Genomic DNA, 20890 nt, shown 5'->3' with positions numbered 1-20890 from the left:
GAAAATAGAAATAAGGGAAATGTGTCTGTTTTTTCAACTTCATATGAATGAACTGGACGGTAAAAAACTTTGTTATACTTCATTTCTTTTATTTACAGTGCAATTTTTTAAACATCTGGCCCATTGAACACTGTACAAATAAAACATTAAACATGTATATATGCTTGCAAAAAATATACTTTGAGACAGTCTGTCAGTCAGTTTCCACCTGAACAGGGAAAGAAGTATGGACATTCATTTGAAGTGTATAGATGTGTAGTAGACACCAAAAAACATCCTATTAGTGTTATCAAATCTGTATCAAAAAGATATTTGACATCTAAATCTTACAGCATCTGTAAAAATTTTAATTGCCTATGTAGAATTATATCAAAAGTGCACATCTGACAGGCCGCCTGAAGAAAAAGCTAAAATAATTGATATGTTGTGAATTCATGTGGTAGTTTGTACAATAAAGATGTATATAATATAATCTCAATTATTATTAAGAAAGCACTCACTTTTGCTATTTATACTACAACAATATCACAGTCACAATCATAATAGTTAAATCCAAATTTGGATTGAAGATTTTAGATGTGGCATTATTGATATTCTTATAATAAGTCCTCACATTTATATTAATGTTACATCTGACTTTAGATCCAAGTCCAAGTAATTTGGTAAACTAGATATTTAAAGGGTCAGTTCAATCAAACTATGTAAAAACATATTTGCTCACTTACCTCTAGTGGTATATAGCCATGTAGATGGATTTGTTTTCATTTGTCTGTGTTTTGAGCTATCAATCTCTGATTTGCTGTTCACTTTTAATTAAAAATGTAATTCTTCAATGCTATGAGCAGAACAAAACAAAGTCAATTTATCACCATTGTATTGGGTTGGGACAACTAAACCCAAACCTAGCATTAGGGTTAGGGTCAGGGTTATGGTGAATCCTAACCCCAACTACTTCAGGTGACTAGATACTGCTATGGGTATGAAAGAAACCCTTCAAGTTAATAATGTACTACAAACTTGCATATTGTTTCAGTTCATATGTAGTGTTGCTAGTGATTCTCAGCTTAAATTAATCAAATTTAATTTAATCTCTAAACTAACCACAGCTTTGATTTAAACCATCTCCTTGCTGAGCTGTCACTCTCTTCATAATCTCTCATCACATGTTACAGTAAATACACATTACATTTATTCAACGGTAACACATTGAAGGGATTGTCTTATACTCGAGAGATGATGGAAGTGACAGAAAATAAAATACAGAACAGACACCAAGAAGTCTTTGTACATGAAGAAGAATTACAAGAACATTAACAGTGTGCAGTCTGGTCCATGTTGTGTTCAGTGCAGCAGAAAACAGTTTGGTGAAGAGTCAGCGAGACATCATTCGCACAAACTCTGAGGGAAAAAAAAGTTATTGTCATTGGTTAAGAAAAAGGATAGCATCTCCTTTAAATGTATGTCTTCTGCCCTTAGCCAGACAATCCATCTAATATCCTTGTTTTCTTGGATGCTGAATGAATTCTTAAGAGCTCTCTGTCATGCCTGAAATAACCATTTGCATTATTTTTCAAGAATTGTACCCTAAAATGACCTAAAAGTAATTTCAGGTGCCTGTCTTTTCAGTTTAATTTTTGGAAAAACAAGGTAATCCTCTTTTCCATGTTCCTTGCTTCATTTACTCTTCTTTTTATTGCTCAGCTTCCTTAACTGAAGTTACAATCCCCTCTTCACTCACCTTCAAAGTCCACCTGTCCATCCCCGTTGAGGTCTACATCTCGCAGGATCTCATCGATCTCGCGGTGGTTGAGCTGTTCTCCCATCAGCTTCTTCATGGCTTCTCTCAGCTCCCCAAGGCTGATCTGACCATCGCCATCTGAGTCGAACTGGAAATAATGGATGGGGTAGAGAGAAAAGAAAGAAAAATACATAGAAAATAAGATGTGTAAGAAGTAAAAGTGAGGGAAAGGCATTTTCAGGGGGTCCCACATGCAATGTAGATGGGCTTTTTGGCTATAAATTCATATATGTTATTGGCTACATTCAAGTAGGGGGCTTGTAATTGATAGCAATGACCATAATGCAGACCTCTTTGAAGGCATCCCTCAGCTCTTTGACTCCAATCATGTCTGCAGTCTCAGCGAGCATCTTAGGACCCATCAACTCCACAAAGTCCTCAAAGTCCACTCTGCCGCCACCTAGAGGGCAAGGGCATTTGATTTGATACAAAATAAATTGTTACTTGATCTCTGTTTGGTGCTAAACAGGCAAGTTATTACAGTAAGAACCTTATTTTTGTGACCAATATATGTAATAACATCAAATGTAACACTTTTTTGCAATTCATAGTTCTATGGGAAGTTTAAGTTTTAATGTTATACTGAACCCCAAGAGTCATAAGTAATGGAAATATTGTACAGTGAGCACTCATACCATCAGCACCAGGTAAATACCACCAGGTTATATGATAGACCAAAACATGTCCTCTCCACAGCTTGTAGACATTCGCTTTACATGGTGACGGTAGGTCAATTCTGTAACTAAACATTATGTGTACTAAATTATTCAACATTATTTATATTCACCTTTGTCAGCGTACATATATCTATCTATCTATATATATATATATATATATATAGATAGATATAGATATATATATATATACATACACACACACACACACACACACACACACACACACACACACACACACACACACACATAGCAGGACTTACAGATCTGCTGGCTGAGTTCTATCAGCTCCATCTCTGTTGGCATGTATCCCATAGTCCTCATGCACTCGCCCAAGTCCTTACAGCTGATGAAGCCATCCTTGTCTTTGTCAAACTCCCTGAATGCCTCACGTAGTTCTGCAGGGAATACATGTGTGTGTGAGAGAGACAGATTGCCATCCGAATGTTTTTGAATTGATTATAGCATCTTTCAAACAGTAACCAGTAAAAACATACAATCATGGTGGGGGTGATGAGTTTGATACTGATGTGTCTATCACAACATTATGTCACATTGTAATTGGAACTTTACAATAACAATGTAAAAAAAATGTTGACTTTGCAATGCTAACTTGGTTAAAGACCAGTACCTGGATTTTCCAGTTAAATTGAGGAATTCTAATTTGTGAATTCTGTTCAATTAAATTGTCTCCAAAACTTTTAAAGCAATTCAACAATTATGTTTTTACTTATTTATTTATTTTATAGTAATAAAACAATACATTATCAAATTAAGAATTATTTTTGGAGGTGTGACCTAGACTTAAATTGACTATTAAATTAAATTCATTTAAATTCACTTTGGTTTTACACAGTTCTTCGATATAAAGCACACATCTCAGATTTCACAGTTAAACACAGGGATTGAAAAGAAGGCGGGTCAGTCAAGAGATGAATTTGGATTAGATATTTGATATTTCTGTACCTTCCATTTCCTCTGGTCGCAGATCTCTGTCCTGCAGTTGTATGGATAGAAGAGAGAACACACATAGAGAAATAGACAGCTAGTTAGTTTACACACACACGTTCAGTCTCACTCTGTGCATCTTGTTCTGTCTCACACATACAGTACAACAGTCACAATGACGAAACAAACATTTTAGTGCTTCAGCTTTTTGCAGTTCTGCTCACTCACTCCTCTCGCTTCTATGAAGCTTTTTTTGTTTCATGTTCATCTGCCTGAGCAGAGATTCTATTACAGGATTATTTGGTTTTTGATCGGACTGACCTTAATAACCCTTTTAGTCGGCCTGCTACACAAGCTCATGTCCAATCTCATCCTGCGCTTGCTGGTGCAGAAGCTTTAAAAATCTGCTGTGCATATGCTGCATAACAAGCATTGAAAGTGTACAGTATGATGTAAAAACACAATGTATAAGTATGCAGACTTCCTTTAGCCCTTCCCTCACTTTCCAAACACGCAGAAGTGGAGCACACACACCTGTACGCACACAACAAAGCTGATGAAAATGTTTATGTGTTGATAAAATTCTGAGAAACCAAAGAATCCCACCCATGTTTAAGTAAGTTTAAGTAAATTGGTGAAAAATATAATTAAACGAAACTTTGAGAAATTATAAAATAAATTATTATCTTCAAAAATCAATAAACCTATAGTAAAAGGTAGTTAGTGTTTGCTCTGATTTCAGCAGCAATTTTCGCTAAAAACACGCACAAAAAACAATTTTAAGTTTGATGGTGAATTGGCTCCCCAGTGTGATGGCATAGACGGAGGTGATGCTTGGGATAAGTCTGTTCACGACGTGTTCTGCAAGGCTGTGACATCAGCAGCAGGAATAATACAGGGCTGGATTAAAGGATGCAGGGGAGAGAACAGTGGCAGAGAGATTACAGAGCTAAATTGTATTACAAATCACAAAGGCTTATCGGTTTTTCATTTCCCTATCTGCCGCTGATTTATTTTCATCAGCATCTGCACTGTGGTCCAGCCAGCACTTGATTGAACGAACATTAACACACCTGCACATGCTCCACACATGAATATGTGGCAAACAGACACATATCATTTTGCTTGTTGTCACTTTTGCTAAAATTTGTGACTGTCAGGTTGAGCTAAGTTGAACCACAGAAGCAAATATTTTAGTTGCTGTTCCCAATTTGTTTGGTTTTGCTGCTTTCATTCGCAAACCACTACAATCACTGATCACCTCAGAAAATGTCTAAGAAAACAGTGACAGAGATTTAAAGTTTAAAGAAAAACATCAGAGAAGATTCCAGTAATTCATGATGTAGTAAAACTTAAATGCCACCCAAGAGGAAAGGGTGCAAAGGCAAACTAGGACCTTTATACATACAATTATGATGAGCTTTATTACTATCCCAGAGGAAATTTGGTTTGCAGTGTGTACACAAAATTCTCAATAGCAGTCCAAGACATAGTCATACTCTGCTGCTCAGCATCGATTCAATGTCTTATTTTTAGTTTGCCATTTTAGAGAACAAACGGGATTATGAGGGATTAATAACCAGTAAAGGCTATCAGTCTCACCCTATCCATCTCATAGACTAATCTATGGACTCCGTCGAGGAATCTCATCTCTTTCCTCAATCCGTGACTTTAAGTAAGATCAGGAAATTGTCCTACAAGTTCATGACGTCAGCATGTTAACATGCTCACAATGATGATGCTGACATGCTGATGTTTCGCTGGGATAATGTTTATGATGTTCACCATCTTAGTTGTGTGTGTTAGCATGCTAACATTTGCTAATTAGCACCAAACAGCTGAGCTTGATGGGGATAGATGACAATAGTTTTGTAGGTATTTGGTCATAAAACAAAGTAGTGGACAAATTAAAAATTTTGACCTGATGATGGCACTAGATGAAGTCAGTAGATCACCATAGTGACTACAATTCTCTCTCTGCAGGCCTTCAATGACTGTAGTAAATCTATCCAAAAGTTGCCAAGACTGACAGACTGACATTGTTCTCCCTTCAGCCATGCTGCTAGACTGTTATTTGTGACTCTGATCAAGGTAAAGTAACTAATGTTTGCCCCCAAAAGTCTAGACCCGTCATTGCAGGTCACTCTTGAAGGGAAAGAAGCTAACTGTGCGCTCACACATATGAATACAAAGAGGTATAGTGTTTCTTGCTGGTCTTTCACAGTAGCATTCGGGAATATTTGTGCATGTAATTCACATATTCAAGTTCTGACCTGTTGTAGTGTACAGTGGGTTTATCAGTTGATGAGAGCAACGAGACTGAACCAAAACAGTGAAGCTGCGAGCCAAGAAACAATAACAATGACTCTGTAGAGCTGAGGGAAACTGTAGAGTGGGGTGATAATTCCCTGTGGGTTTGTGCACTACGAGCGACATATTTCACATTACATGTAGTCATTTGATACCTTGTTAATATAAAACTATTAAAACAGCTTTAAAAGAGTCATTTTGAAATAAAGTTGGTCACCTTGAAACTGTTACACATGTGGAGTTAAACAAAGTGTCAGACTGTCAGTAAGAGACATTAACACTCCTGTTTAGCCATATGAAAAAATAGTGTCAGAACTTAACATTGCACACGGCCCCATAGCTTTCATCTTTTTGCAATGGAATTACATTTATTCATTCACCGAAAACACACCATTACAGTGGAAGAATATATAAATGACATCACATCATGCATGAATGATATTCAGAATAAAACAGTATATTGTTTTATTCAATTTGTCCTCTAGTCTCAACCCAAGGTCAGCCAATATCTCAGGAGCCTCCAGCACAGTAAAGCAACTGTGATCAGTGATTACACCTCTTTCCTAATGGCTCTTTTCAATTAGTGCTGCTGGCTGCAAACTCAGGAAATTACTCTTTTATTGATCTCTGCCACATCTCCTTTCTCTACATAAGACATTAATCTGAACTTGGAAGTGTGCCTGATATCTCCAGTGCTGTTAGAAAGAGAATTTATGATCTAAATTACAATCTGGACAAATTGTGAGGCCAGTTACTCTGCCGTTATAGTATAATCAGTTATACTATCAATTATTCTCTTTTTACAGCTCAGCACTCTTATAGGAAATACAATATGTGTAAGTGACCCTTTAAATGTTCTTTCTTTCTTTCTTTCTTTCTTTCTTTCTTTCTTTCTTTCTTTCTTTCTCATTGGTGGAGACGGGATGAGGAGGCTGTGATGATGTCACTGAACTAACAGATGACCTTAACGTCACCTCTCTTTGGACAGTGAGGGCACTATGAAAATGGATGGAGATGGATGAAGAGGTTTATGGAAGAGATTTTAGCTATGATAATTCCAACTGAACTGTGTGTGTGTGGTCAAACGAGTGTGTGCGTGAGAGTCATACATACAAGCTGGCTCTGTGCGAAGCCCTGTCTGAGGAAGATACAAGCAGGCCCCACTATGTTGTGCAGCATGTTGCAGTTCTTAACCAGAGCGCACAGCGGCTCTTCAAAATCCCGCTCGCTCCCTCCTTCCTCCTCCTCGTCTGTGTCCACCTCACCTGCACCAGCCAGACCCCCCAGCATGGCTGCAGCCAATGGGGTGCTGCTTCGTTCGACAGGTGACACCCCCTTAGAGGAGGGGAATGAGCCAGATCAGGAAACAGAGAACATTACTGCTTAAATTCCACTGACTGCAATGAAACTGGCTAATTCACGCTACCTACTGTTACGACAGTTATACATTAAGATTTACAATATGATACATTTATTTATGTATCATTATTGAACTGCAAATTGTTGCATCTGATAATTAGTTATGGAATTTTGTTCTGCTGAAATGCAACTGAGAAATTAAAACTTCCGCAGACTTCTAAGTTTAGATATTGATATCTAAATGTAACATGTTAAGAATGATCTTACATATTCAGTTTAATACACTGATAAATCTATTTTTCTTAGTTAAAAACAATTGAATTCTTCCTTACCGTATTCCTCTTACTGTTCTTTTTAGATGCCTTGTTGATGTTTCCCATCACCCTGCCCTCTTGTTACTTCTTCCTGTCTTCCCCCCTCCCTTTCCTCCTCGTTTGTCCCCTCACTTCTCCCCTGTTTCTCTTCTTCTTTTCCACTTTCTCTCCCTCTCTGCTCAATAGTCACATAAAATTCCAAAATTCAACAACATACTACATCCAGTGCATCCCACAGGGCATCGCCTTTCAACACCCAGTGAGGCGAAAGCAAACGTTTCCACTTGCACCACTACTACTGAAAGCAAATGAGGACTCCTCTCAGTGCACGTGCCACAATCCAAGATCCTATTGGTCCGGTGAGAGGCAAGGTAGGCTTCTGATGTTGCATTAAATCCTAAACTCCTATAGGTTGTTGGAGGCTGTCATGTTGAGCTTTGAGACGTGTAGTGTGATATGGAATAGTAGCAGGGTGCTGGAGATTGACGGGGTGGGGTTGGAGAGCTGGTTGATATCTGGGCTGAAACAACCTGCTGCCAGACTCTGGCTCTGATTACATGACTCGACCATTTTCTCTCTCTCTGCCTCTCTATCAAACAAACACACATACATTTTTTTTTTATTTATGTCACCCCCTCTCACCACGAGTGATCCCTTGAATTTGGACCAACTTAATCTAATCCATCCAACCCACTTTTGCCTCTCTCAAACATTGTGCTTATGGTCTCAAAATGACTAGTCTGGTACAACTCTGTGTGTGTGTGTGTGTGTGTGTGTGTGTGTGTGAGACAGAGAGAGAGAAAGGGGGAGGGGATGGGTAGAATTATGGATGGGGAGTTGGCTGTCTGTTTAATCCCTGGCATTTCAGATTAGAGGAAAAGAGTGATGTTGGCCTGGGGAGTAGGGGCTTGAAGTGGGAGACATAGAGGAGGAATATTTATCTTACTCAGTCCCTTTTGAAGTTCAAGAGAGGCAGATGTAGTGAAATGGTGAGACTGATGAAATAGAAGATACAACAGAGAGTGTAAACTCTCTACTCTTACAGTGAAAGTGAGGAAAAGGTCAAATTCCCAAAGCAGATCTCATCCACCTAAGAAATTTTTGAAAAGCCCTCAACCAAACACGGTAGAGAATTTTGAGTATTTAAAAAAGAAAAACACGTTTCATTTATTCATTAAACAGTTCAGTTATATTTTCTGTAAACTTTCCCTCCACAGTAGGTATTACAGTCTGGTAGCAGGTTATTCTGGTTAAGAATACAAAAGGTAATCTAAGTTTTTAATCTAAGTGGCATCAGATGCCACCAAAGAAAGGAAATTACAAATTGTACACCTAGTGGCTTCAATGTGACATAATTATTTGTATATCAACACATATATTTTTTAAAATCTTTGACACAAATCATTTAGGCAGAATTTTCTCAATTTGTACAAGACTTTCCTTTGTTGTTCATTAATTTTTCATTCTACTTTTCTTCTTTCTTTCCTGCTCTGCATCCTTTCCTTTCCCTTTCTTTTTTCCCTTCCTTCTATTCATCATTCCTTCTTTCCTATATTTCATTATAAAACTGCATGAAAATCCCAAAACTGGAGATGTGAGGTTCGTTACCCGACAGCAAAACTGAACACTATATATTATACACTCTATATATTACATAAATGTTGTGCTGATACTTCTTTCACTTCAGTAAAGAAATGCAATATCTTTTCATTATGTAGATACTGCAGAGCTGCAGTGCAATTGCTGCTACGAGGACTGTATAATCCTTTTCACACTTTCAAATAGATTAAAATTGCAGTTGTGATCAGGCTTTATTTCATGTGATTTCATGAACTGCAACTCCATACTTCCCTCTTATACATTGTCTGATGCTAAATTTAGTCCAGCAACTACAATATGGATGTTAAGACTGGGTATTTGTACATGCATTACTCATGTTGTGGGGACATAAATATGTTATCACAGTAACAATGTGTATTTCCCTCCATTTTGAGGACAAAAAGTCAAGTCATCATTACGTAAGCCATTACAGTTTTTCTTGATTGCTAAGACACATTTCTTGAAATTATGCTCCATTCCTCAGAACTCTAGACACAAATGCAAAACTGCACGCTCATCTTCACAAACTTCAAACTTCCATGTCAAAACCAAACTCTCCACTCAAAACCATTTAATCTTACATCTAAACCAATCTTTGCCTTAAGACATCACACAAAAACCATCAAATACACACACACAAAACAGCCATTACACACTGAAAAGATCCATTCAAAACACCACTGTAAGAAGCTGATAGTGCAATGAATAATGGTGCTTATAGTTTTCCCCCAGAACGTCTTTCCATGATGAACACAATATAGAGATACAACACATGAATACATTTTCAAAATGTTTAATTCCTCAATGTACTGTAGTAAATTAAACTGAAATTGAGTGAGAAAGTAAATGTACTGTAAAAATAGGTAACTGATAAAGACGAAAGAATACAATAAACATAAAAACATAGAGCACAGTAAAATCATTTCCATGTGTTTACCAATATAAACCAATGAAAAAAACAGTTTGTACATAAATAAAGAAATCACATCTACTCTGCGTCAAGTCTTTGTGGCCCATGGCCCTGTTATCTATCTATTCTGAGGTCCTGATTGGTGTGTGAACAATTTTGACTCGTAGTGTTTCTACCTGGAGAACTGTGTGTTAATTATTCAATGATATTGAATGCCAGCGCTTTCTAAATGAGCACATGAGTGAAAACAGGGCAATAGTGTTTAGAGTTTTGGGAAATGGGTCTGTCTTTTGGCAGATGATGTCATGGTTTGGGATATTTAGTAAGCAATTTAATAAGCAGTTATGGTGTGTAAGTGATTGAGAAAAACTGTAAAAGATGATGAAGACTTGGTTTAAGGTTAAGGTAAGGTTAGGGTTATATGTATAGGGTAATGGTTAGATTAGGATTTAGGGTAAGTCTCCAGGAAATGAGTGTAAATCAATATAATGTCCACTGAAGTGATGGAAACGCGACTGTATGCTTGTATGTACTGTGTGCATGTGCATGTGCGTGTGTGCGTGTGTGTGGAGGGGGTATATACAGCATGTGTGTGTGTTGTTCCCTGTTGTATGCTAGTCATGTGGTGCTGTATGTGTGCCAGAGATTAGCGCAGTACGTGTAAGGCCCAAGCTGAGTGCCTGCAGCTCTAATCCTCTGTGGTCAGTTTAGGAGAACTAACACATTTTTGGTGTTTTTCTACATTTCCCCATATCTTCCTATGAAGACCATTCACTTCACTGGATCTGTTTCCTCTGTTTAATCCCTTTATATTCTACTCTTGAAATTGTGTTTCTTTTTATTCTTTTTTTATTTCTTCTTCTTTTCATACCACAGCATCCTTTTCCGTGCAAATCTTTCTATATTTCTTCTCTGATCATTGAAGTTTTTTTTTTTTTTCTGGCTTCAGCATGCTAAGCTTGTGAGAAGAGAAAACACCTACACATTTTAATTCATCTGGTACATTAACAGGATTAAATATTCATCTATGAGCAGCTGTCCTACACTTTACACTGTCAATATATGACCAGAAGAGTGCAGCAAAGCTCAGCTTGTTGCTGATGCAAAGATGAACCTGTGCTTAGCCGTAACACTGAATGGCCAACACTAGATGTCAGCCTAATGCTTTGCTATTGAAGACATCAGTTCATTTTAGTTTTAGGAAATGTTTGAAATGATCAAGACAGCACACAAAGCAGAAAGTGCGAGGAGAACAGAGTGGAATTGTGAGAAGGGAGATGTTGAAAGGGAAAATCTTTCAAGCACCAATCACTGAATCTCCACCAGCTCCACATACTTGACCCTGTGGTCTGACCTTGCTATGGACTTTGGGGAATTAAAAAAAATTGAATTTCCACAGAGAATCTATTAAGTAGAGAGGACAGAGAGTGATGAGATGACTTGCGACAAAGGATTTGAATCTACAATGTCTCAGTTATATAATTGTATGTGCCTTAGCCCACTGATCCAGCTGGACGCCCACCAGATTAGCAAATGGAAGCTTCAGTCCTGTAATGGGCTTTTTCCTGCATTGTTTCCTATCTTACATTTCACAAACATGCATAAAATGCTTCAGATCAAGCGCAACAATGGCTTCAGTCTATGGTGGTTTTAAGTGGGAGATGTCTTGCACAAATGTAAAGAGTTACATACAAATAAAGTAGACACAGACACTTGCAGAAAAGCACATGGGCACAGAACAAGATAGTGGAATTGGTTTTGTCTTGCTCAGTGAAGAAGAGGGAAAAAAAGCACAAATACTCATCTCGACAAAAAAACTTGGCGTGAACAGAAAGCTTTTCAGTGATAAAATCCAAAACAGAGCAGTTGGGTGAAAATTCATGCCCCATCCCTCGACAACAGCAAGCAGACCAGATGCCTGAAAGACAAGGTTTGAAGATAGGCCAACAGAAAATCCAGTGCTGGTGCAGTAAACAACATGATGGACAGATTCCAAAAGTTGGGATTTTGCATGCAATGCTATGCTAACAGCTTTGGTGCGGGTCAAGTCAAACATTTTGGCTGAGATGGTATGTGTTCACATGTATTTGCATGCTTACATATGCACGCTGACATACGAACACACATTTATAACAGAGGCTTCAAATCAGCAAATATGACTCAACTATGATTACGTAGATGCATGTTGCAAACAACCAAAGTTTTACAAAAAATAGAGCAGTCTTGCAGTCATCAACATCATATTGTGATTAGCGGTATAGCAGTTTCAGCCTACATAGTATCAGTGTCATTAAACTGTGATTCTGAAATTTCTAGCCTGCATTTCCCACAAGGCTGGTACCATAATCCCAGTGCATTACAAGTGTAAAAGCACTCCTATGTGTATATTAAGCCTTTTCTAATGCCAGTGCTTTCATAGAAATATAAGAAGCTCATCCTCTCATTCAGTCTTTGTCTGTATACTCCACCGATTCACATCAAACAATGCCTTCTGAATGAACGTGAGCTAATCTCTTTAGCAAATGAGTTTATGTGGCATGTCTGCTAAGACAGATGTAAGATGAACCCAGTTGACTTAATATGACTTTGAGGTGTGCCACCAACATGGCCCACAGTCATCAACTGTATATAAATATGGATGTCATGACAGCTCCCCAAAAGTGAAGCCAAAACAACTTGATCACTCCCTGGTGGCTGGCTGCTGTACGCCCCCTCCATGTTACATGAGCCAAACTAAAAAAATCAAAATACACATCAAATAAATTTTTCCCAAAGATGTTTCTGTCAGTTTAGGTACACACTGATGTATGTCCAAGTGCTCATTTTTCTTATAAGTTTGTTTTTAATTAGTTATTTGATGATATAAAAAGGGGGTGTGATGACATGATTGACAGCTGTGACAGCTGCTCTTAAACCTCTGTCAGGGCGGCAGGACAGCTGATGCGGTGAACCCTGCAGGCTGTCATCCTGCCACCCGACCCTGCTGTGCAGATTCTGGCTCCAAATGACATAACACAAGCAAGATGGCAGCTCTCAGAAAGGAGATATTTTGGTTTCACTTTTGCATAGCGGTAGGAAGTGGAAATGCATTGTCCATATTTATACACAGTCAATGTCCACAGCAAACAGATGAAGGCTGAAATCATCCAACACATGCAAAACCCACACATTTATGAGGGACAACACAATGGCGCTGTCAACAGAATGATAGAAGAAAATAATAATATAATTGATGAGTCCAGACCTGACTCTTATATGTAAGGCCCTCAAACAACAAGTCCTGAAAGTTGACAAAATGACAAAATACGTTGTTATCTATGCTCTCTAGAATGACATATATATGCATCGTCATGGTTACAATATAGAGATAGAGATAAAGATATTTATTCTTGGGGTGGAGACCAAAACAGTTCTAAAAAAAGAAAAAAAAAAAGAGTGAATTTTGGCTTCTTGTCCACCAAGTGGCCAGAGCCACAACTCCAAATGAATGCTAAGGTTGATCTCTATCTCCTGGGTATGTAAATATGCCGTTGTTAGCAAACATGTTCTACATAGGAATTTAAAAAAGGTAAGAATTTCTTCTGCTGCCCCCGAGTTGCAAAAGAAAGAAAAAAAAAATCAATGAATGCAGCTTTAAGTCCAACCACTTAACACGTGAAACCTGGTGAGATGCATTTAAAGCCAATCTATCCATTAACTGACTGAAGCTGGTCCTGACCAAGCGGGTAGCTTGGGGTCTGAAGAGTGAAGCCAATGCGGAAGTTATTTAAACCTGCATTCTCTCTAATGGCCAGTAGGGGATGACTCCACTGGCTCCAAAAAAGAGGTCCGATTGTATGGAAGTCTATGAGAAAATGATCCTACTTCTAACTTTATTTATTACCTCAGTAAAGACTTGAGTTTATGGTCTCAATTGCTAGTTTGAAGTCTTTTTCAATGCATCATGATGTTCATTTTGTAAATTTCGGCCCCATTTAGAGTACAATAGACAATAAAGCAAGGTACGCTTTAAGGCATGGCTAAGTTGTGATTGACAAGTTGCTACCACAGCGACAATGTTGGTTAGGTAATGTAATCATGGCATAACTCCACATTCACAGAGTATAGGCATAGCTGTAGCTGTAGCTATTTCAGTGTGTTTTCAGTTCATGAAAGTCAACTGTAACACTTGTTACAGTGTTTGGTTGAACTAAAAGACCCACTAGGGAATCAGATGTTAAGTTTTTCTGGTAAATTTTGTTTTAATGGTTTTAAGCCTGTTTTTTGCTAGCAAAAATTAGCATTAGCATTATCACAGTTAACCGTAGGCTGTAAATGCACCCTGCTAACCAAGCTAGCAACTAGCATTAGGGTCAGCTCCACCCTCTTGTCCAAATATGGTTACTTCTCATCACTTCTGGCACCAAAAATCCAAGATGGCGACAGTCAAAATGCTAAACTCGAGGCTTCAAAACAGGAGTCCACAAACCAGTGGTTGACATCACGGTGACTACGTCCATTATTTTTATACATTCTATGGTTCTGACTCAACATCAGAATTGCTCAGTTCTATTTCACAAGAGGACACACTATTTAACATCACTTCACCAAATAGTCTGTGTATGTTTGTATAAGACCCAGAAACATACTGAGATTGAGGAGGAGATCAAGAACAGAGATAGAAAGAAAGAAGCAAAAACAGATAAGGACTATACATCTGTTATATACATTATTAAGTATTACTTAATGAAACCTCAATCAGTCTTGAACTTTGATCAACATCCCAGAGTAAGTGTGCTGACAGCAATATTCATATAAGGTAAGGTAAAAGTGCTGGTACAGTCAGTGGAGGATTTCAGTTTAACCCGATTTTAACCTGATTTTACAGACTGCAGCCACATATGGCTGTCTGGACTGTTCCACAGTCCCTGCTCTCATTCTCGCCCACTTATCCATTCCCAAAAGGAAGATAATTCCTTTTGCACCTGTCCAGATTTAGTTCATGCATTGTCATTTGACCTAAAAGTTTGATTTGAGTTTTCTCTAAGGTCCTAGAGGTCCAGTGGATTATAAATTCTCTGCAAAGAAAATAATAATAGATAGAAAATTACAAAAAGGCTGGAACTACCTGTTCTTTATCTCTATCCATGAGTATATGACAAAACTGTCGCTGCTCAAAGGGGTAAAGGTCCATCAACTAATTCTGTCTAATAAAGCTGCTCTTGTTTTCATAACACTGTTCTCATTTTCTACAAATACTGAGGTTTGCGAGTAAAAATTCAGCTCACTGTCTAAATCTATAATTTGATTAACAACTGTTAAATGTTTCCTTAAAGTTATTTTGAAAATCTCTAAAAGGCAGAATACTGTATTATTTCTATGGTTCAGAGCATGACGCACAGTATTTCAGTGGACAACTGACATCCTTTCAAGGGTTTCCTTTCAATTTTGTGGATGAAATTCTCTGTGAAATGTTTTACACTCCATTAAAGTTTGGTAAAAGCAGTTGATGAATAAATGCAAAAATGAACCCATTTTAAAGAGCTACTTAAGCCAATTTAATGTTGCAGTTCCATAAAGTTATGGGAGTTGTGAGACAGGTTAAAAAAAGAGTGGTCAAAATCGATGCAGCAGAGGCTGAATCCTGTTTAACGTCAGACTGTCTTTGCCTTACATGTATTATTTATTTTCAGTAATCAATTACGTCATTGGATGATTTTTCAAATATATGAATATTTGGATATTCTTGTTTTCACAATTAGATTTTTATACAATATTGACCTAACCTTGCTGTGATTTGTGTCTGATATGTTTTTTTCAACAAAAAAGTTAAATTACCTAGTTTACCTACCTAATTACATCTATTGCTTATCCTTCATTGAAAAATCTGAATCTATGAATATGCAAATATTTTTTGTTGGACTCAAGATGTCTCCTACTTCACTGTAAAGTCCATCCTCAGTGTTTGTGCACTGGAGGCTTCAAGTTTCCACATCACACTTGTGCAAGTTGTATACTAGAGCACAGTTGGCTCCAAACTAGTTGTGATGCCATAAAATTATGATTGTACCTGCCAGGTACATGTCTTAAAGTGAGATTTATGATCAGCACGGAGAAACTTTCTCCCCTCAGCAGACGAATGTACAGCCTTCTAGTGTCAAACTCTACATATACGTACATCATTCTGTAAATTGAATCTCAAACATCCAACTGAAGGAACAAGAAGAAAAACAGACAAAACAGGCGAGGAGGACTTTAAATTTACCTACTTTGATCTTTAATTGGCACTGTTCATGTTATTTTCTATTGTAGGATATTTATTTTTGTTCGAGTATGTCCTGCATTAAACATTTTGTTAAAAAGTTTAAAAGTTTAGTAAAAGTACGGTAAAATTATTCATTATAAAGACTGGCCCCTCACAGACAATTTATGTAACTGCTACTACTTAAATCACAGACAACAGATTTTCTTACTTGCAGGTTTTTTCTGGACCAGACTATAAAACTGATAAAACTTCAGACAAAACATTAAAGTATAAAAGTTCAAAAGTTCAAATCCTTTTTCCCAACACATTGTTTAAAGTTACACCCTTTGGCATCCTGTTATTTACAATTTATCCTGCTGCTGACTAGACTGTTCCAGAACAGGGGATATATTTTTCAATGACAGATGCACCTGGTAAATACAACACACCACCCACGTTGTTGACCTATATTGACACACTGACGCATCTTTACAATTACTATAATGAACAAATGCAAAGCGGTGTGTATACGTTGACTGTTCACTGAACGTGTCAGAAGTTGGAAAACTTTATGAAAACATTAGTGGTCAGGTGTACATGTCAGGGTCTGAAATAGCAAAAACAAGGTGAGAACAACCACACTCGTCCTACAACCTATAGTGATCGCCATGTTTGTTTACGATAAAAAACTTTCTTTTTCTTTTCGTCACACTGTGTTACACTATGTTATAATGCACAGGGATGTTTAATTTGCCTACTCAGTAGTAACCAACACTTTTATCTGTGAGTAAACTGGCTTATAAGCCATGTTTTGCATTTGATAGTAAGAAATAGAAGTTAAGCAGAGTAATTAAACTTGTATAATGCACGGATTAGCATGCAGGTCACTGTGTGGTGTGACTCAACTTTAAAACTCAAAATCTCTCACTGACGCTAACTGACTCTTTACAGTTTGATGCGCTGCATCTGTCGAACAAATCCATGTTTGTTAGCGTTAAGATAAGACCAAATTGTATTTTGTGCCTCAAGTTAACTCTTTCTCCTGTTGTACAAGTGATGCGCGTCTGTCTGTCTTGTCCTCTCACTCTTTAAAGCTCTAAATCCTGTTTACATCACAATCAATCTCTTCTCTCTTTCTTTATGACATCCATCCCTCTTCAGCCCTCATCCCAGCCCTCCCTTCCTTCAGTTTCTCATCATTCATTCCATCTGTTGCTGAGTGTATGGATGACTCATCTGAACAATGAGAACTGGAGGATAAAAAAGAAAAATACATGAGAGAAGAAAAATACACCAAGACCTCCTTTTTCCTTTCAGTGAGTCTTCCATTGTCTTGTGAATGCAAAGAAATTTATTAGAAAGTGACATTTTGTAAACCATGTGATATGAACTCCTGCTTTTACTGCCAGTGATAGACAAATGAGCAGATATTTACTGTAATACAGCTGAAAAGAGGTACAAGAGCTCACTAAAACACACTTAGTAACAACTGCCTTAATATTACATTATTATTAAGTAATAATAATGGAATTGCAAGTAGACATTATAACTGGGAATAATTCAAACTACATAATATTTAAAGCATTTATACAGATTTCAAATCATAAGTTGAACCACAAGCATGAACCTGACCAGGAACTGAATAAAGCCACTGGCTTTGTGACATAGACACAAACTTTGGGTTGAGTAAGGTACTGTTGCTGTTGATGACAAAAGGAAGTGTGGCAATTCCAATCAACCACAATTAAAAAATCCACACCTACTCCCTTCAGCTGTGTACATGCATATGGGTACAAGTACAGCTGAACAAAGTGCAGCAGAGTCCATCTGAATACACACATTCAAACATGTTAAACACCTGCATGCTCATACACCTACACACATACTGTACACACAACCACCAGGTATTCAACAGAACAGAGCACTTTTTGAAGCATATGCAAAGCCTGAATGTACTGGACTGACTTTCACTGATCCATATGAGACACAGTCAGCATGTTCTCACATGTGCACAGTACAATGTTTACATGCCTCTGGAAGGTCATAGGTCAGGGTGTGAAATCAGTATGAGAGGCTGAAGCTCTGATTATCTACAGTACAGTACATGTAGAGTGATTATTCTGTCTTTGTGTCTCATTGTGACCACTTACTTCTCTGATGTCATTTGAAATTAACTTCCTCTTTCTGCTGTTCTTGTGTTTTTTTTTTTGTGCTTGCCTGTGGCCTGTCTCCATCGGGTCATTGGCTTTTTTCCATCAGTCTATGAGAAATCTAATTATGTGTCCTCTACTCACCAGCCATCTCCTCACTCTTAACATGATCTTGAGTTGATGTGGAAAAAATAATCCTTCTTAATATTATGATTTGGAAGGAGTCTTTTTGCAACGTGATTGTAGTAGGGTCACAGGATGATGTCTCGGCATTCCAGTACATACTTCTGCATTCCTCATTACTGGCTGCTTGTAATATCTGTGATCTACAAATTAGTGCGCTATGTTATTATATTTGAATCAGAATGAGAAACAGGCTTATTGCCAAGTAGGTTTGGGGTGTCATATTCTTACATTCTCATATTTATGGGTCTCAGATGATTTCTCATGAAGATAAAAGAAAACAGTTTAATAAGAGAAAATCTTAAATCCTTAAATTGCTGGTTTGTATTTTTTCTTTGACACGTGCAAAGTAAGATTCACTTCATGAAAGCCAACTCAATCAAACAATTTAAATGTACCCTCTGGAGTTTTCTTGTAAACCAAATTATACTTACAATCACTGTTTCTCATCTCAAATGAATCATGTGTCCTTGTTGCTTAACAAACATACAGAGTGCATTTCCTTCCCCATAAAACATTTGCAAAGCTTCTTCCATGAATGTTATGAAACCTGTATTATTTACACCAAACTTTGCTAGTTTGCGGTCTTCTTCTTCCCTGTTCCCTATAATCATCAGTGAAGCATGCTAACAATGTCACACAGACACAGGCATGTCATTTTCAGAAGTGCACTTACACACAGACCCTTATAAAGCCCAATCACTGTCCTACCTGTCCGAAGACAGAGTCAACAATGGGTCGCAGTTTCCTCTTGTCTCCCTCTTGCAGCCAGATGTCTTCTGGGTCTCCCACGGGGGAGGACAGACTCAAGGTCTTGGCCTTAGTCTTTGGAGGCCTCTTCATACTGGCTGAGCTCCATCGCCGAAGTGACTCGATCTTCTTTTTGATGGAACCCTGTAGAACGGTGTACAGACACAGATTTAACATGTAGGTGAGAGAAAGTTATTTTACAAGAAGCAAAGGATGCAACAAAACTTAAATAAATGGCAAGAGCAAGAGAACTGAGTGAGAGATGTATTTATGTAGCAGAGATTATGAATGAATAAATAACTGAATGGATGAATTGCACACTTCAAAATCAAATGAACCAACATTCCTTGAAATACTGTAAAAGAGAAAAAGGCTGAGGTAGAGAAGCTGCAGCAGCAGATTTAAGACTAAAAACACGCACACTCACATATACTGTTGGTCACACACTTAGTTTTAGCATTTAATATAACCTTTATAGGTGTACCAGCTCAGAGCATTTCCAGCATTTGCAGAATATGGACAGAAAAGATGACTCATACAAAAAAATGGAAATTGTTGGTTTTACTTTCTTAGTTTTGCTCTAAATGGCAATCCCCATTGATATGTATTGTTTTCAAGTAAGTAAAACACACCCGGTATTTCAGTTTGAAAGCAGTAAACAAATAAGTTAGTGTCCATGCCAGCCAGGCCTCAAATGACAGATGCTGTGACAACACCGTTGAGTTTATAAGAGGAAGAGTGGCAGGACATAGGACACTGCAAAGTCATACTGTATTCTGACATCACTGTGAACTAACCTTCTTCATTAACTTCCCCTCTGGCTCCTCCATAGATGATACGCTCTTCACGTCAGTCATCTTTGCAGCCTGGCTTGCATGCACAGAGACGTTCTTTTTCTCTGTCTCTCCTCTTGTCACGCTCTTGTCCACTCCTCCCCTTTATGTGTCTCTAGAGCATCTGACACTGGTTGATAATCTGTGGCATATCTCCTACTGTTGTTGCCCCTCCTTCTCTCATCTCTCTTTCATCCCTTCTCCTGTATCGACATTCATCACTCAATTTTTCATCCGTCGGCTTGTATCCAGCTCTTTTCTTGGTTTTCTCTCACTGTACATTTCTTCATTACACACAGTCTTTTTAAACTCTTGGTGTTGATTAATATTACTTTCATAATCAATATGAGTGTGTATATGTGTGTGTGTGTTTGTGTGTGTGTGTGTGTGTGTGTGTGTGTGTGTGTGTGTGTGTGTGTTTTCCTGGATTCTCTCGTGAAAGAAATTAACTTAAAAATGCAAATATTTTGAAAAAATGTCAGTGACACACACATTTTGTCTTTTTTGAGCCTGACACTATTTTCTGTTCATGTATATGACATTTCCAATAATCCTGTATTTCTCTCTCTCTCTCTCTCCCCCTCTCTCTTTCTCTCTCTATTTCTATGATCTCGTCTGTTCCAATGCTGATGTAGGCTTGTCCCCAATCCTCTGCACTTTGTAATACTTCCCATTGTTCATCACATTCACCATATGGGCCTGTGCACGAGCGAACACAATTCGTACATGTACAATGTGTTGGCCAACAATGTATGATATTCTCCTGCTTTGGGCCAAGGGCACCATTGTGATATGTTGTTTGTATAAAATTGTATCACTCTTTATAAAATAGGTGGGGC

At 37.8% G+C, this 20890-nt stretch overlaps 1 protein-coding gene across 2 annotated transcripts; it reads right to left on the bottom strand.

The window, feature by feature from the left end:
* Positions 1–232: 232 nt before the first annotated feature.
* On the bottom strand, positions 233–20164 carry cabp2a (calcium binding protein 2a). 2 transcript variants are annotated; one of them, XM_067584168.1, is made up of 7 exons: positions 20016–20164; positions 19180–19362; positions 3439–3469; positions 2736–2870; positions 2089–2198; positions 1739–1886; positions 233–1398 (listed from the first exon to the last, which is right to left on the bottom strand). In XM_067584168.1, the coding sequence occupies exons 1-7, from the start codon at positions 20073–20075 to the stop codon at positions 1373–1375; spliced, it is 693 nt and encodes a 230-aa protein (XP_067440269.1). In that variant the 5' UTR covers positions 20076–20164; the 3' UTR covers positions 233–1372. The 2 variants fall into 2 exon arrangements, with proteins under 2 accessions (XP_067440269.1, XP_067440268.1); XM_067584167.1 differs by lacking the exons at positions 19180–19362; positions 20016–20164 and adding exons at positions 6844–7065; positions 7422–8013.
* Positions 20165–20890: the final 726 nt, after the last annotated feature.

This window comes from Thunnus thynnus, chromosome 3 (genome assembly GCF_963924715.1).
Source record: "Thunnus thynnus chromosome 3, fThuThy2.1, whole genome shotgun sequence".
In the NCBI taxonomy this organism is placed as follows: Eukaryota; Metazoa; Chordata; class Actinopteri; order Scombriformes; family Scombridae; genus Thunnus; species Thunnus thynnus.
Note: the sequence above shows the minus strand (reverse complement) of the source record. Positions and strands in the feature narration are given on the sequence as shown.

What these genes read in the sequence shown, in the direction of transcription:
- cabp2a (XM_067584167.1), bottom strand. Translation starts at nt 7,469, where the DNA reads ATGGGAAACATCAACAAGGCATCTAAAAAGAACAGTAAGAGGAATACG. An exon ending in GCGACCAGAGGAAATGGAAG is followed by an intron (nt 2,871 to 3,438) that starts GTACAGAAATAT and finishes TATTCCCTGCAG; the next exon opens with AACTACGTGAGGCATTCAGG. An exon ending in AGAACTCAGCCAGCAGATCT is followed by an intron (nt 2,199 to 2,735) that starts GTAAGTCCTGCT and finishes CTTGCCCTCTAG; the next exon opens with GTGGCGGCAGAGTGGACTTT.